The 19,226-nt window shown below is 40.3% G+C and overlaps 1 protein-coding gene across 1 annotated transcript in view; it reads left to right on the top strand.

Moving 5' to 3' along the window:
- The window catches only part of LOC126124773 (protein phosphatase PTC7 homolog), a 104,075-nt gene that overhangs the window by 62,702 nt on the left and 22,147 nt on the right, over positions 1-19,226 (top strand). The window contains exons 2-3 of the mRNA XM_049915119.1: positions 7,225-7,404; positions 14,134-14,332. Coding sequence (XP_049771076.1) covers positions 7,225-7,404; positions 14,134-14,332 — 379 coding nt within the window. The remainder of the gene's footprint in view (positions 1-7,224; positions 7,405-14,133; positions 14,333-19,226) is intronic.

The following is a 19,226-nucleotide window of genomic DNA, read 5'->3' as shown; positions in this document are numbered from 1 at the left end:
GTAACCAGTGATAAGAATCTAGCAAGTCTCGACATCGTAAGCATGTACACGAATATTCCCAATAAAAAGGTGATTCCTATTATTCAATCAAACTTACGGATGTTCTCTCGTCTAGATTCACAAAAAATTACCGAATTCTTACATTTGCGCAGAATTGTCCTGGACCGTAATTACTTTGTCTTCAAAGACACCATATATGGGATCTCCCATTGCTAGTATAGTAGCTAATATTTACATAAATCACATTGAACATAAGTTTTTTTTCTACCCACCCACAACATCTTCAAAGAGTAGTATGCTACAAAAGATACGTCGATGACATCATACTTTTATATAACGGGACCGACATCCAGCTGCAACTTTTTTAACACGACTTTAGCAAAATGCACCCCCAAGATTCAGTGTACCATCAGATACCACTCTGGCTTTACACTCCCATTTTTAGATATGGAAATTTCGTTACAGATCAGTAGTGTTCACTTCAACATATTTAGAAAACCAGTTACGACTAGTTCTATTATTCTTTGCTCGTCAGTTCACCCAAAGTAGCAAAAAATGGCAGCTCTTCGTGCTATGCTTTACCGCGCGGCCAGAGTCCCTCTCTCAAAAGAAAATTACCAGTGCGAGTTGGATACCATTAAATTCATAGCACATGCTAACGGCTGCCAGCCAAATGTTGTTGATGTTCATCAGCAAATGCAATCGAAAGGCGCTTCCAACGATCTGTACGGGATTACCCTGGTTCAGAGACCATCAGGATCTTAGCAATTCCAAATCCGCTGTCACTAACACCTGAAAGATTATAACCATTCCATTTCAAATTAAACACAAATTGCAGGATTCTACATATTCAACGTAAGGGCTCGGTTTTAAACATTTTATAAGAAATAGAAATCATCCGCAGCATTTGCCGTGATCCGTCTGGGGCATTTTCAACGATCCAACTGCGCTTAAGCACGCAGTCCTGCTGAATAACTTTTCTTTTCTGAAGCAGCGCCCAGCCTCATTTCCTTCTCTTTCTGGTCCCTGATTACTGTAGGCCAAACATGTATACTATTTTTTATCGGGTCAGTATTTTTTGTGGCCTTCAATAGCCTTAACGAATGTACGGCATATGCCTCTTTCCTATAGTGAGGTCCGCAAGGTCCACCCAGTTCATTTTACATAGCTGTAAAATTGTTCTCTCTTAATGAAAGTTGCGTGTTTCGCTACTTTCCTTCTTGATCAGTAACGAGAACTTGTAAATAGCAGTGGCACATTTGCATGTTCTTTTAACTGATGACTGTGGCGTGTTGCTCCACGTTGCCACTTATATCGCCACTAAATTAAAACTGTTAACTTAAATCAAACTGCATTCACTGCATGAGCAGTGAATATTAACCATTAAAATTTGTTTTTATTCGCTCAAACAGTTTGTAACGCTATGAAAGCTGTTTATTGAGGAAATAAGGCTTATGATGGGGCAAACAAAAAAATAACTCAGATGGCGGTAAAATGTAAAACTCAGAAAATACACTACTGGCCATTAAAATTGCTACATCATGAAGAAATGCAGATGATAAACGGGTATTCACTGGACAAATATATTATACTAGAACTGACATGTGATTACATTTTCACGCAATTTGGGTGCATAGATCCTGAGAAATCAGTACCCAGACCAAACACCACTGGCCGTAATAACGGCCTTGATAGGCCTGGGCATTGAGTCAAATAGAGCTTGGATGGCGTGTACAGGTACAGCTGCCCATGCAGCTTCAACACGATAGCATAGTTCATCAAGAGTAGTGACTGGCGTATTGTGACGAGCCAGTTGCCATTGACCAGACGTTTTCAGTTGGTGAGAGATCTGGAGAATGTACTGGCGAGGGCAGCAGTCGAACATTTTCTGCATCCAGGAAGGCCCGTACAGGACCTGCAACATGCGGTCGTACATTATCCTGCTGAAATGTAGGGTTTGGCAGGGATCGAATGAAGAGTAGAGACACGGGTCGTAACACATCTGAAATGTAACGTCCACTGTTCAAAGTGCCGTCAATGCGAACAAGAGGGTGACAGAGACGTGTAACCAGTGGCACCCCATACCATCACGCCGGGTGATACGCCAGCATGGCCATGACGAATACACGCTTCCAATGTGCGTTCACCGCGATGTCGCCAAACACGGATGCGACCGCCATGATGCTGTAAACAGAACCTGGGTTCATCCGAAAAAATGACGTTATGCCATTCGTGCACCCAGGTTCGTCGTTGAATACACAATCGCAGGCGCTCCTGTCTGTGATGCAGCGTCAAGGGTAACCGCAGCCATGGTCTCCGAGCTGATAGTCAATGCTGCTACAAACGTCGTCGATCTATTCGTGCAGATGGTTGTTGTCTTACAAACGTCCCCATCTGTTGACTCAGGGGTCGAGACGAGGGTGCACGATGCGTTGCAGCCATGCGGATAAGATGCCTGTCATCTCGACTGCTGGTGATACGAGGCCGTTGGGATCCAGCACGGCGTTCCGTATTACCCTCCTGAACCCACCGATTCCATATTCTGCTAACAGCATTGGATCTCGACCAACGCGAGCAGCATTGTCGCGATACGATAAACCGCAATCGCGATGGGCTACAATCCGACCTTTATCAAAGTCGGAAACGCGGTGGTACGCATTTCTCCTCCTTACACGAGGCATCACAACGTTTCACCAGGCAACGCCGGTCAACTGCTGTTTGTGTATGAGAAATCGGTTGGAAACTTTCCTCCTGTCAGCACGTTGTAGGTGTCGCCACCGGCGCCAACCTTGTGTGACTGCTCTGAAAAGCTAATCATTTGCATATGACAGCATCTTCTTCCTGTCGGTTAAATTTCGCGTCAGTAGCAAGTCATATTCATGGTGTAGCAATTTTAATGGCCAGTAGTGCATTTGCGCTGCAATTGTCGGGGAATAGAGGGTGGTTCACTTCGAACACGAGGCATAAGGGGAGCGCACCACCTAAGTGGACGCGGCGCTGTTAGGTCACGGGCGCCGTGCCAGTCACGTGAGGGAGCACGCGCGTCTGTTGGCGTCGGTCGGACCGCGTGACGACGCGTGGGACGCCGCCTCGTGACGCAGGGCGCCGTGCCAGCACGAGCGCCGGCCGGTGCCGACGCCGGGCGCCAAATAGCGGCCGCGCTCTCGCAACAAAGAGCCCTCTACTCGGGACGCCAACGTGTTAAAATATGGTAGCCTGTGCACTTTTGACTTCAAGGGTAATGATCGTAACTAAATTTCATTTATTCATGTTACGTATGTCAATGTAACTGTTCAAATATGCGAGGGGTGATAAAGTAACGGGATTTCTTCAATTTCGCGTTTTTTATATATCCGATTTTCGAAAAAGTTTGTCTTATTGGTACACATATTTCTGATCTATGTTTGCATCTTCAGCTGTTTTGAATCTTTAGTTTATTGTTGACAGTCGGAAAGGTTGTACGTGTTTTCGAGTGTTCGGGCAATTTTTTTTCTTCCGATTAAGATGGATCTAAAGAACTTGCATTAAATTTTTTTTGAAAATAGAATAAAGTGCCGCACCGAATTCGAAAACTTTGATTTTTGGCGAGTCCCTCATGAATAAGTCAGAGATTACGACCGCCCTGGACGCTCTAGCACATAAATTACTGACGACATTGTGGGAGTATAAAGAAAATGGTTGTGGAAAATTGCCGAATCACCATCAGAGATGTTGCAGATGACGTCGGCATCTCCTCTGCCCCATACCAAGCAACTTTTTTCAGGTATTTGGGCATGAAACGTGTCGCAGCAAAGTTTCTTCCGAACTCGTTGAATTTCGCCCAGAAACGACGTCGCGTGGACAACACTCAGGAATTGGTGATTGATGTCGATAATGATCCAGAACTTCTAAAGATTATAACAGGCGACGAAACATCGGTATAAGGAAAAGATGTCGAAACAAAGATCCCGTCATCGCAATGGAAACTGCATGAAGATCCAAGATCGAAGAAAAGTTCGAAAAGTTCTATCACATCTGAAGATTCTTCTCACTGTCCTTTCTTTCTTTCCTTTTTTTGTCGTATGGTCGATAAAGGATAATATCTGGAAATTATGTGCAGTTTGAGTGAAGCAATCCAGAATTTTGGCAAAACCACTCCTGGTAATTGCATCACTATAATGCTCCCGCTCACACCGCAATGTGTGTTCGTGATTTTTTGGTAAAGAATATAACCGTTGTGTTGCTCCAGCCATCGTATTTGCTGGACGTGGACCCCCCTGCGAATTCTTTCTATTCCCGAGGCTGAAGAGAACCCTGAAAGGACGTCGTTCTGCCACCTTTGATGGGATAAAAACAGAATAGCTGAAGGAGCTGAATGCCATAACGAAAAGTAGCTTCCAGAAGTGCTTCCAGGATTGGAAAAAGCACTGGCACAAGTGTACTATATCGGAGGGGAACAAAATTGATGTTGATAAATGCAAGTCATTCTATTTTTTTTTTTTTTTTAAATCCCGTCATGTTTTGACCACACTTCATATTAAAATTTTATGGTCAACAGCTTTACATTGCAAGGAATGAAATTCTATGCGTTAGTATCTGCGGAAATCAAACCTGGATCCATAAATTACCACTCTATGCTTTGGACCACTCGTCTATAATGGACTCATGACAACAGTTCCTTAAAAAAAAATCTCTTACACTACACACAATTTCAGGAGAAAAATATTGAACTTTTGAAGTCACTAATCTGTGGCAAATTATTGGCTTAAGATGAAACATTTGTTCAGCACATGATCTGCCCTTCCAAAAATTCTTGATATTCAAGTAAATTAGTCTCCAGTGTTGCTTTTCTATCCTGTTTAGTGTAATTTGGGAACATAGGTTATATAAAATTCATCACAAATTTCACTGTTGTTTACATCTTGTCATCACCTTTCTTATGCAGTGAATGTATAAAGACCACTTGGCACTCTCCTGGAGGTTTTCTGTTTTCCAAGTTTTCTCAAAGATTTTTTAGTTCATTGTTTAATTTTTGGTAGGGACCATTTCAGAAGTTTTGCTGTAATAGTCTCTTCTCAGCTGGCTTTATAAGGTTTTAAGCTTCTTCAGTTTCTTTGATAGTTAGGGATAAATCATCTTCCAGATTTCTGTGAGTGTTTGATTATTCAGACTTGTGGATTGGTTCAGAACATTTAAGAAACTGATCAAAATGTTCGAAATTTTCAGCGTTACATAAACCAGATCGGTGCGCCTAGTCACATGCTCTTCTGTTGTTAGATTCACGTTTGAGGTACATTTGCCTAACACTTTAAATCTCACTTTGTTCTGCAAAGATCTACTGGAAAAGGGCCTCTTTAGCAGGTCAAGTGCAAAAAACACTTTCATTCGAAATTTTCTCGTATTCTCACTCGTTTTACCAGCATCCAATCAATTACTTTTTGATTTAAAAGTGTAGTAATTGTAACTAAATTGAATATATTAATTTTATGTCCATAAATTGAACAGTTATTTTTAAATTTTATGATTGTGAGGAATAAAATAAAATGGGGAAAAAAGTATTAGCAGGAATTGAACCCAGGTCCAAAATTTAACACTCTACCTTAGACCCCTCACCCAAAGTGCTAGAGTAGAGTTGAGTTTTATTGGTCCTGGTAATCATATAGTAAATAAACAGTACATTCTGATGTAGGACAAGTCATGACAGCTACTATTTTTAAGAGTTCCCATACCTATACTTGCACCATACACTACATGCAGTTTCAAAGAAAAATACTGACCTGGTGCTGCGAGCAATGTAGCACAAGGAGTGGCAGAAGGGATGGCGTTACATCAGAGCATGTGCAGTAGAAAACAGATAGCTGTGTTGCTCCTCTGAGTTGATCATAGTGCAGCTGACTGTCATTTCAGTGCTCGATACTGGTTTCTAGTTATCACAGAAAGAGCACTACACAAGTTTTCTTCTGTTTTATTTGCATACCAGTATGCATTCACAGGAAAATGGCACAATTATAGTGCAATTTTCGGCTCTCATTCAAAGTGAAATGACATAATTTTAGTGAGATATTTACACTGTGCTTTAGCATATTAGTACATTAGAACTGGCTGCCAATGAACTAGTTGCTGTCATTGCTTGGCAATGTTCTAGAATAATGTGTTGCACTTTGTATTTTAGTATATGTGGCATTCATCTGCGAATAAATATTTTTGTATGTGTCAAAATTTCCACCTAACATAGTATAATTGCAAAATTTAGAACTTCAGGAGTTGAGATAGCAGACTTTTTCAGCTAATTGCCCAGATAAAGTATTCTCAAGTCTGAGAATTCATTATATTGAGGCATTATTTTGGCAAGTTTCCTTCCCGTCAACATATTGCTTAATAGATACCATACTCCCATAACAACTAACAATGCTAATTGGCACCTATCATAATCTATGTTCCTCTTCACATTAACACTCAATATTCCCTTAAACATCACTCTAGCTGTATGGTTCTTAACAGTTCCTTGATTATCTAATTTCAGGTACTAATGTAGTCTTCTTCTAAAAAAGATAATCTTGTAGTAATGCCCTTCCTTCCTTCACAGGTAGTCTACAAGGTTACCAGTCCCTTGTATTTTCTTTCATTCAGAGTTATCAGACTCGTTTCATTTGTGGCACTGATTTTCAACATGTTGAATCATTTACTTATAATTAAATTTTTTGAGTGACAGCTGTCTGTGTACCTTTATGGACCACACATTAAAATATTACCATATTTACTAGCACAATTATTCCATATGTGTTGGTGGTGTGACTTAGCAGCAAACATTCCAAGCTGTATAGTAGTTAAGATATTAGTGTTTTTTGTGGCTCCTTTGGTGCTGGACCAGATTCACATTGCTGACGTGATGATTATGTACTTGAGTTCCATATATGCCACACACATTCTTCACCTGATCTGATGCTAAGTCGCCAATGGCTTCGGAAATTGACAATAGACTTTCACAAGTATGGATTGTGTAGGAATTCATTTATCAGGGGCAAACACTGACTTTTAATGGTTTCGTATCTGAATAATTCCAGATGGCCTCTTTTAAAGGCTGATGATAGCTTTCTTACATTTTCCCTGGATGTGATATTTTACATAACAAGAAAATATAAGAGGGGATGCACTATTGCACTTACGTAGTCAGATTTTAATTTCTCTTCCACAGTGTGTGTCACAACGTATACTTGACTGTCTGGGTTGTCCGTTATGTCACAGGTGTGGCGGACGGTGTTGGTGGTTGGAGGCATTATGGAATCGATCCGGGAGAGTTCTCATCGTCACTGATGCGTGCCTGTGAGCGGCTAGTCTGCAACGGCAGGTTTGCACCATCTGAGCCAGCGGCGCTGCTTGCCAGCTCGTACTATGAGCTGCTCGAAGACAAGCGGCCTGTGCTTGGTGAGTGCTTACTCTACACTTTTTCTATTCTTTAAATCTCCTTCTCACTGATTTGCAGGATTCCATGGACACAGATTGCTGACAGTGGAAGTTTCATAAAAATTACTTGTCAGTTACTTATTCTTGTGAACAAATATTGTTGCAGATATGACCATGATTTTTTCAGGTGAACTGAAGTCTATTTTTACATCTTCATGATTACTGTGCAGTTCACAATTAAGTGCCTAGCAGAGGGTTCATCGAAGCACCTTCAAGCTATTTCTCTTCCGTTCCACTCTCAAACAGTGCATGGGAAAAATGAACACTTAAATATTCCTGTGCACGCTCTGATTTCTCTTGTTTTATTATGATGGTCATTTCTCGTCTATCTAGGTGGAGACCAACATAATACTTTCATGCTCTGAAGAAAATATTTTTTTGGTGCCCATCAGTATGAGGAGGAATGATCATAATAATAAAATAAGAGAAGTCGGAGGTTACACAGAAATATTTAAGTGTTCGTTTTTCCCATGTGCTCTTAGAGTGAATGGTACAGAAATAGAGTATGAACCCTCTGCCAGCCACTTAATTGTGAATTGCCCAGTAGCCATGTAGACGTACATGTAGACAGCACTGAAGATCAGTTTCGGTACTGTAGAGGTACAGGAACACACGAGGCAGCACGAATCCTGTGCCTAATGTTAGAAGTTAGGTTGAAGAAAGGCTAACATACATTTATAGCAGTTGTAGATTTAGGGACATATTTTGATAGTGTTTACTGGAATACACTCTTTGAAATTTTAAAGGTTGCAGGGATAAAATATGGGGGCAAAATGTTGTTATACAGAGTGAGCAAAACAAAGCTGACCCAGAAAATACATCGTGCAACTGAAGATAGGCCCTAGGTGTGGATGATATGTCACGTTGCCTATCTTTAGTTGTATGACATATTTTCTGAGCTTGTTTTGTTTGGCCCACTTGGTACTACTTCTGTAGAAATGAGACAGTAATTCCGACACTAAGAAAATGAAAGGGAGGTTATATAATGAGCATCAACAAAAGTAAAACAAAGTAACAGAATGTAGTCAAATTAAATCAAACAGTGCTGACAATTAGATTAGACAAAGACACTAAAAGTAATCGACAAGTTTTGTTATTTGAGCAGGAAAGTAACTGACTGCCATAGTAGGCAGGATATAAACACTTATTGGTAATAACACTGCACATAAGTATATTAGGAAGTCTGGAGGATAACCTTGTATGGAAGTGTAACATAGACAGTAGACCGTTCAGCCAAGAAAATAATTTCAAAATCTTGTGCTATAGAATAATACTGAAGATTGAACGAGTATATGGAGTAACTGATTGATAGGTACTGAAGCAAATTGGGGGAAAGAAGAAATTTAGGCATAACTTGACTCAAAGAAGGGATGGGTTAATCACACTTCGTGCATGAAGGACTGGTTAACTTGGTTATGTAGGGTAGTGTGGATTGGGTTAAATTGGATTAGATGTACTTTTCGTTCCAACTGATCCATAGGGAGGAGATCCTCCAGGATGTGTAACATATCAGAAAAGAAGAAAAAAACCAAAGTAAGTGACTTTAAATCTTTGGTTTGGGGGTGGGAGGGGGGGAGGTGCACACTCCGCTGCAGAGTGAAAATCTCATTCTGGAAACATCCCCAAGGCCGTGGCTAAGCCATGTCTCCGCAATATCCTTTCTTTCAGGAGTGCTAGTTCTGCAAGGTTCGCAGGAGAGCTTCTGTAAAGTTTGGAAGGTAGGAGGCAAGGTACTGACAGAAGTAAAGCTGTGAGGATGGGGCGCGAGTCGTGCTAGGGTAGCTCAGTTGGTAGAGCACTTGCCCGCGAAAGGCAAAGGTCCCGAGTTCGAGTCTCGGTCCGGCACACAGTTTTAATCTGCCAGGAAGGAAACTTCCTGGCAGATTGTGACCAGGAGATGGTGGACCAGATCAGCTGTGACATCAAATGGGCTGTTGCAGATTCCATTCCACAGTCTAGCAACCACCTCAGATGACAATCTGTCCCTTGATGGAATAGCTAATACCACTTGGTAATCAGAACCTGATGCACAGCTTTGTGGAAATTAAAACATCATCCAATCAGAGAAAACCTTTATGGTTTCTGATCTGCGAGAGCACAAGTAAGGCGAGTGATAAATGAGCAGAAGGGGAACTCCTGGAAGGAATATACAACTTTGGTTAATCAGTCCGTTTGGGACTCAGTAAGGTGGATTTCAGGCAAGGGCAGTACACCTCCCTTATAGTCATACTGAGAAATGGGGTCTTGGTGGATGCACCTAAGACATGGCTCTGTTTTTAGCAGAACACTTTTTTACCGCCACCGTGTCACCCATACAAACTCCTGCATTGCAAGTGTTTTGTAGAACCAGGGAGATAGTAGGTGGCTCCACTTCTTCTTGTGTAACCCATGTGATGAGGTCTACAATCTTACATTCTCCATCTGGGAACTCGAATCAGCTGTCTGTGGCCAAAGACACTGCTCCAGGACCTGATGAGATTCATCATGCATCATTTGCATCCTGAAGCCAAAGCAAAACTTTTTTCTTGTTGTAATCAGATCTGGTTTGGTGGACAGTGCCCCACAACTTGGAAGGAGGCAATATTAATTCCATTATGGAAGCCAGGCAAGGATCTTACCTACCATACCAGTTATCAGAGTGTAGCCCATACCAGTTACATCAGTTAGACACTCAAATGCATGGTCAGATGATGCCTCGTCTGGCTTCTGAATCTTGAGGTAACCTTTTCAGGTGCTACTGTTCTGCCCTTGACAGTTTAATTGTACTGGAGATGATGACATACAACAGTGAGGCAATTTCAGCTGACTGTCAAGAGGCTGGAAGCTTGTGCCAATGAAACTGATTTTTGGTTCTCAGCAGAGAAACTAAAGTGTGTCAATTTTAATCATGCTTGTCAAAGGCTAACTAGCCATAGCTCATGATTGGGGGACAATATATTATTTGACTCAAAATTAGCCTGGCTTCCACACTTGAAATTCCTGTGAACAAAGGGCTTCAAATCATTGTATGTTCAAAATGCCTTGACAGTTTTATAAGGCATTTTTCAGATCACATTTACACTATGGCAGCTTGGTTTATGGATCAGCCCGTATCTCCTACCTCAAGCGACCAAGCTATTCAGGACATGTACTACTGACCATCTCAAGGATCTGGATGTATCAGACCTCCAAATACACAGCCAGGAGTGAAATAAATTGTTGCATTGGCGTCTTCAGAGGCCCAGAATAATTTTAAATGTGATGCAATACAAGAAAATTTATATTCCAGATTATGTTTTTACAACTGTTTTCTTCACTTTTAAGTGCAATCCACAGTTTTATAGTTGTTCATGTGGATGGCTCCCAGCAAGAGAATGCCCTCAGCAGTTCAGCTGTTTTCTCTGACAGGGGGTCTTCAAAGTGCACCTTCTGGACCCATGTACAAATTGTGATGTGGAGTTATATCTCCCTGAAATCCAAAATAACAACAATATTCATCTTCTTCTTTAATGACATCTGACATCTTTTATGACTTCTGAAATAAGTCCCACGTATGTCATTTTAGTAAATCTCTTCTTGGAATTTATAACAGCGTCATTTGTTTGTTGTAATTTTTGATATAACAGATCAACCTGATGGGCATTATAATTGTTAGCAACTGTTATCTGTTTCAAGGTATCAATTTCCTTCTGGATTGCATCAGGTTGAAGAGGTAATTTCAATATCCTATGTATTACTGTTTTAAAAAATGCCATTTTGTATTTTAATGGATGGCATGATGAAGCATTTATTATTATATCGGTTGATGTGGGTTTTCTATAAATAGAAATTATGTTTTCCATTCCTGTTTGCAATTGTGAGGTCCAGGAAATTAATACTATTGTTACTTTTGTGTTCTACTGTAAATACAAGTTTTGGATGTAAATTATTTAATAATTAAACAATGCCCATCAGGTTGATCTGTTATATCAAAAATTACAACAAACAAATGATGCTGTTATAAATTCCAAGAAGAGATTTACTAAAATGACATATATGGGACCTGCTTCAGATAAAATAAATAAATTATTTAAGAATACAAGTGTGACAATAGCATTCAAAACCAATAACCCACTACAGGTGAAACTGAAACACACAATTGGGGAATCAAATATATACCAAAAGTAAGGTGTTTACAAAATACTATGTAATGACTGTGAGGAACAGTACATTGGCCAAACTGGCCGTAACTTTCCAACACGTTTTAAGGAACATACTACTGGTACTGCACATACCAAATCAATATTTGGTCAACATCTTGATGGATACAATCATTCTGAGGGTTGCATTTCTAACAATTTGAAAATATTACATACTGTGCCAAAAGGAGTACTGCTAAATACTTTAGAAGAAATTGAAATCTATTCACTTCACAGAAGTAAACCGTTATCTGTTTTAAATGAGCAACTTGAATTCAAAGACAGACATTTCTTTGAGCTTTTTGACGATCTGCTTTAGAATGTTCACTCATCTGTCCCTGGTTTTTAAATTATCAAACCTTTAGGAAATATTTTATCTTTACTTCGTAATTTTATTTCGCCAAACATTATTTATGACTGTTATTTATCTGTTTTTAGAATGTTTGCTTATATGCTTTAAGACTGCATATTGCTAATTCACATTCCTTTACTTTTGACACTATGGCTTGTAGTATTATAATTTCAAATTCCTTTCATTTTCATTAAAAATAAAAAAAATGGAATCTACATATGAACTCCATAGACAATATTTCATAAATGTGCACAACTACTGTTCCCTCTTGATTCTTTTTTTTCTTCTTAGTATTGATCTGTAAGAATTATTATGTAATCTATGTAAATGGAAGTCTTTTATTACACCAGTAAATCGTATCTGTGCAGCATGTACTGCACATGTCAGTTAACGACTATGGCAGCCTACTTATTGAAAATCGTTTCAATAAAGACATGTTGCTGCTCAATGATACATCATCTGACGTGACAGTCCTCGCCGTTCCACTTTCACAACAACTTTGTTAGAAAGAAGCCTGCTGTCACATCTTTGGAACGGAGTCCAACTTCACCATGGCAACCAGTGGTTCCAAATGGTTCACTAACAGGCCTTGAGAGAGCAACCCATGTACTGTCAAACTGAAGTTCATTTATCCTACATGTTTAAATATTTTTAAAGCTTCTTAATTGACAATAGCTTTCGAACAAGCTAAGTTTAGTGTGTGTTTATTTTCATTTCTTGACAATGTTCTTTTAACTAAGAAATTTTACATTGTTATTCAACCTATAACCCATTGGTTAGCAATGACACCATTCCGTTAGAAGTTGGCGGAGCCTCCATTATATATAGTAAGATGTGCACTGGTCTCTCCAGTAGTGATTTACTATCAGGAGGAGGTTCTTACTCATTGGCATTTCTTCATTTTATAGCTTTGTAACTTCATGTATTTTCTTTAATGTACATAGCCCTCTAATTAAAGCTTTGCTTATGACTTGTAGGTCTGATGATGACCGGTCACTGTAATAAATAAATTGTGATCAAGACTGTTTTTGATAGTAAATAAATATCATTTCTGCTACTACTCATAACTTTTACCCTCATCAGTATTCTATACCCATTAGTCTGTTCATTCCATTCAGCAAGTCCTAAAAGTCTTACTTTCACTGAGGATATAAATGTCATCGACGACACTGATCATTGATACACTTTCACTCTGAATTTTAATCCCACACTTGAATCTTTCTTTTATTTTAGTCATTGCTTCTTCAGTGCATTGACTTGAACAGTAGGGGTGGAAGACAAAATAGTTATATTGGATCCTCTTTAATCTGAGCACTTTGTTCTTGATCTATCTGCCCTTGTTACCTTTGAGATTTTATGGATTATACTTCTCAAAAAGTCTGATGATGCTATGTCGCCAGACAGGAATTAACTTGAATAGTCCCTTGGTAGCAAATTGTGTATGCTTTCCATCTACTCACTCACTCGTCTGTGCCTGACACTAGAATTTCTCTTGCATTCGTACTACTTGGTATTAAGTTCAGTGAAAGTTGTTTTGATTTTTCTGTATGCTGAATCAATCTTCTCAGTGACCATTTCCTTCTCAAGTTCTTCCCTTTTTTCCTACGGCCATATTGAATGGAAATAGTAACCTGAAAAGGCAAGTCAGTATTTGTACAAAAATTCTACTTATTTCAACTGACTTGCCATTTGGCTTTAAGGGGCTGGTAAGATTGGCATATAATATGTTGAATATCAATCAATGAGGCACTAGGGAAAACATTCCATTGTTGCAGAGGGAACTTACTCTTGTTTCTTGCACAGAGACATATATGTAGCATGTATGGGTGTTGTATAGCCACAAAACTTATTCATCATTTTACCCAAAAGCAAAACATCAAATCCAGTTTATAACAATAATTTGAATAAGCTAATGATATACACTTGAGATTGTTAATTGGAATTCAGAAAATAAATGCAAGTGACCAAGCTAATTTGGTTTAATTTTCAGCTAGTATCCTTAATAGTATTCGTGTTTTATAATTAGTGAAAAGATTTACAAATGCTGTGCCGTATGTAAACTTCAGTAAGTCAATATAGATTTTCAGTATATATAATATTTTTCCCAATGGAAATAGGAACAAAAGTCTGACAATAATTGTCTTATCAGACATGGGTAAAATATTCTCAAATGTGTTGCAGGTAGTACCACAGCATGCGTGGTTGTGCTGAATCGTGAGACACACATGGCATACACAGCAAACATCGGAGACTCTGGGTTTGTTGTCGTACGCCGTGGACAGGTGGTGCACAGATCTGAAGAACAGCAGCACTACTTCAATACACCTTTCCAGCTGTCAATGCCACCACCTGGCCACACTGGGCTTGTCCTCTCTGACAGGTAACTATCAATTAGAAGCTTTTAGATAATCTAGAAGTCAATAAAAGTTTTTTATTTAGTTGTCTGGTGATCTCTGCCTCAGATGAAATAACAAATATTTATAGTGGTTGTGGCCCTCCTTATTACATAACATATTTAAATTTTTGTAATCCAGAAGTGTTTATGCATGAGTGAGGCAGTTCAGTTGACCATAACTTAATATTGAGATAAATTAGCTATAGATATTGTGTACCATAGAAAATACTATATCAAAATATTCAAATGAATTTGTGTAAGGGAAATAAATTGTTCTTAATGGAAAGATAAAAAAAGACTTACTGCTGCTTATAAAGATAAGAAGGATGGAGCTGAACAATAAAAAATGTCAGGAACAAAGACTTTCATGCACCATTGGTAATTAAGTGTTACATAAAGGACTACTTCGTGCATGAAGCAGATATATTTGCTAAAGTCTACATGGATCATTTTCTTTATTGGTTGGAACAAGATAAGGGATTGGGAGCAGAACTGTCAGATGTTGAAAAGTAAGGGCCACCCCAGTGTGTGCTTCTCATGTACTATGCTGTACTAGGTCTGGAGAGTATGAAGGATGAGGCTGTTTGTGCAATAGTTGTTTTTTGTGCAATAGTCATGTGCCAAGGGGATGAATGTATGGTTGCATTATCGTGATATAAGAGCCGTGAATTGTCTCACCCCATTTCAGGCCAACCGTTCTCACATTTTCTCGCATGCGTTGCAACACGTCCCGATAGTAACATCAATTAACAGTTTGTCCCTGTGGTACGAATTCATGAGGTACTAATCCTTCAAAGTCAAAGAAAACTATCAGCATTTGACCTGACCTGATGAGCTTCTTCTCGTCTTGGAACCTGTTCCAACCAGTTGTGAAGATTGAACCTTCGTCTCAACATCATAACGGTAGGCCCACATCTCATCAGCAATTATGATTCTCTTAAGGAATGTCTTGTTCTTATTTGCGCGATCCAAAAGCTCTTCACTAATTGCAAGGTGGAGGTCTTTCTGTTCTTGACTCATGAGCTGTGGAACAAACTTGGCAGCAACACGATGCATTCCAAGATGATGTGTCGGGATTTAATGACATGATCCAACAGAAATGTTACATTCTTCTGCAATTTCTTGGACAGTCAGTCTTCAGTTGGTATGCATAATTTTGTTGACGTTCCTGACACGAACATAGTCAGTCAGAGTTTCAAGGGCGTCCTGAATGAGGGTCATCTTTAACTTCTGTTAAACTGTGTGAACCATTCATAACACCGAGTAGAGCTGTTTTTCATTGGAAATATTGAAGATCGGTTTGGGGAGGTTGTAGCAATAGAAAAAGTGAGAAATGGATCTTTGCCGATCAAAACATCACACACCAACCAGTCACATGGAGGAACTTCAGGCCTGTGTAAAGATAGGAGATACACCAGTCACCATTTCTCAATGTAACAAGCTCAATAGAATTCAAGGTGTTACCTTCCATTGGGACCTAATGTTACAAACTGATGAAGAGCTGCTTACTAATCTGACATGGCATGTAGTCCATTTTATTCGCCCACATCCATAATGGACCGAAAGATAATGTAGTGGTCACTGGAGCTTTCTCCTGGCCTTCGAAGGCAACATCTTACCTGAGAAGGCTCAAATTTGCATCTGGCCATTCTGATTTAGGTTTTCAGAGATTGCCCTAAATTCAGGCACATGCCGGGATTGTGGCTTTGAAAGGGCATGGCCGACTTCCTTCCCCATCCTTCCCTAATTCAATGTGACCGATGACCTCACTGTTTGGTCCCCTCCCCCAACCACCCTGAGAAGGTTAAGGTCATGGCCTATAGGTGTTGATGTCAGATCTTATTTTCCTCTTCAAATGAGATAATTTAAGTACCAAATGTTAGGACACGTGTCTTCCCGCTGTTTTAATGAGGATATCTGTTGGGCATGTGGACAAGCACACTATGAGGGTAGCTGTTGTGACCATCCTCCTCAGTGGGAGGGTAGCTATTGTGACCAACCTCAGTGGGAAGGTAGCTGTTCAGATCAACCTCCTCAGTGTGTCAACTGTCCAGAACTGTACCCTCCTCATTCATCACTCTACTCAGTGTTTAAGAGGGAGAAGAAAATTCAAGAGTATAAAACACTTGACTCCCTGTCTTATCAAGAGGCAAAGAAAAAGTTTGAAAGTCTTCATCAGAATGATATGGTCTCAGTTTTTGTACACACAGGCACAGGCTGCAGGCCAAAGAAAAGTATGGTTCTCTTTGCTCTGGAAGATAAAATGGGGAAATGTTCACAGAAATCTAAATCTCACAAGGATAAGGAGGATAAGCAGCAAGATAAACTGCTTTCAGAGGCTTCTGATGTTCTGCTCCCCAACCCTGCACCTTGATGTTGTATTACATAATAAGGTGGACTGTGACCTGTCAGAGGAGTAATCACACCCATCTTCTCCATTCGCCAATTTCTCAGACCTGACTCCAAAGCTCCTTCAGTAACAGCTACTATCACCATCTGACCTAACTCTGTCATTTAAGGGCTACTTATTTCGTAACTGGCACATAGCACTTCAGGAAACATGGTTTATGGCAACACATCTCCCTGCTCTGAAAAACTACAAACCGTACTGTACCAGTCATGTTACTGTTGAGAGAACATGTGGTGGGGTTTGTTCCCTCATACGCCCTGATATTTTAAGTGAGCAGGTGCCCCTTACCATTGAGCTAGACGCCGTGGCCATTAGTGTCTGCTTGTCAATTTGGGTGACAGTCTTTAATGTGTACCCACCCCCAGACGGACCTTTCCATTATCATCAGTTTTTAGAGTTACTGGAATAGCTACCTCCTCAGTCATCATACTGAGGGACTTTAATGCTCATAATCCTCTGTGGAGGAGCGACACTGTCTTGCAGAGAGACCTTTCAGAAGTGGATGTCTGCCGACTCGACACTGCAGCTGCAAGAAACTTCAGTGCAGCCCATGGAAGATACTCAACTATTGATCTCACAGTTTGCAGCCTGAATATCTTATCCCTGATTCAGTGGTGTGTCCATGACAATCTTTGTGACAGTGACCGTTTTCCTATCGTTCTCCCCCTCTTCACTCACAGAAATCTGGAACATGTGCTGTGTTGGTTGCAGCTTTCTAGCTGACTGACAGGCTTTCTACTCTGCAGCCACATTTGCAGCTATTCATGCAACAGATATTGACAAAGTTGTACAGGATACTGTTGATAATATTATTCGTGCTGCTGCAGCAATGATACCATACTCCTCCAGCTCATCCCAACAACCGCTGGTGCAGTGGTGGTCTGAAGATATAGCCGCAGGTGTTGGGGAAAACCGCAGGGCAGTTCAGTGGCACAAGCACTGCCCATCTCTGGATTATTTAACAGCATTCAAGGGACTCTGGGTGAAAGTGCGGTTTTTAATAAAGAAAAGGAAGCAGGAGTGTTGGGAGTAATATGTATCATCTATGCAGTCCCACACCCCATCATTCAAAGTATGGACTAAACTCCTCCAAATTCATGGACATCCACCACCCATGATGGTTTCTTGCATCCGTGTCAATAGTAATATCTGCACTGATCCCATGGTACTTGTCTAATGTTTTGTGACACACTTCACTGAAGTGTCCACTTGCAGTGATTACCATCCTCACTGAGTGCTGCCCGCTATCCTTCCATGCACATGGTCCTGTCATACCGTGTTCCTCTTAGTGAAGGTGTTTCATAGTGCTTTGGCAGAGTTTCGAGATACGGCCCATGGACCCGACAAAATCCACAATCAAATTCTGAAACATTTTTGTGCCGACAGCATGAAACATACCCTCAGTCTTTTCAATTGTATTTGGCGGGAAGGAGAATTTCCTTCTCAATGGTGAGAAGATATTATTGTTCCTGTCCTGAAACTGGGAAAGGATCCACATATTTTAACTAAGTACTGGCCAGTCTTTCTGATGAATGGGCTGTGTGAGCTATATGAATGTATGGTCGACTGCCATCTTTGTTGGTACTTTGAAGCTGAAGGGCATATATCACGATTACAAAGTGGCTTTCAGGCTTTCCAGTCCACCACAGAACATATGGATTGTCTGGAATGTGCAGTGTGCAAAGCTTCACCCATCACCAACATCTGATTTCTGTGTTCTTTGACCTACAGAAGGCACAATGATACCACCTGGTGTCTTCGCATACTATCTGCACTGAATGAGTGACGTTTCCAGGGCAGTTTACCCATTTTTCTCCAGAATTTCCTATCTCTCCAACATTTCCATGTTTTCCAACTCTCAGCAATCAATAATACAGGAAATTGGAGTCCCTCAAGGATTGGTTCTGAGTGTAAAACCATTCACTATTACTATCAACGGTATTGTAAATGCAGTGGGATCCCACAGTACCTGCATCATTGTAAGTCGATGATCTTTGCCTGTACTAAGCCTCCGCATCACTGTGCATCGCTGAGTGCCAATTTCAGGGGGCTGCCTGAAGAGTAAATCACTGGGCCCTGAATCACAGCTATCGATTTTCTCCTTCAAAATCACAAATTGTGCATTTTTGCCAACTCCAGACTTTGCACTCACACCCAGAAATTTATCTTAGTGACCAGTTTCTTGAAGTCACTGAAACTTTTCAATTCTTTGGTATTTTATTTGTCAACAACCTAACTTGGTTGCCACATGTCCGCTGGTTCAAGACAACTTGCGTGAAGAACCTAAATTCTCACAGTTTCATTAGTAACTCCTTGTGGGACACGGACTGTATAATTCTTCAGATATTACAAAGCACTGATTTTATCCTGCTCTGGACCATGGATGCGTTGCCTATGGGTCAGCAGCACCATCGGTGCTGAGCTTGCTGGATCCTATTTACCACACTAACATACAGTTGCCAACAGGGG

This window comes from Schistocerca cancellata, unplaced genomic scaffold, assembly GCF_023864275.1.
Source record: "Schistocerca cancellata isolate TAMUIC-IGC-003103 unplaced genomic scaffold, iqSchCanc2.1 HiC_scaffold_426, whole genome shotgun sequence".
In the NCBI taxonomy this organism is placed as follows: Eukaryota; Metazoa; Arthropoda; class Insecta; order Orthoptera; family Acrididae; genus Schistocerca; species Schistocerca cancellata.
Note: the sequence above shows the minus strand (reverse complement) of the source record. Positions and strands in the feature narration are given on the sequence as shown.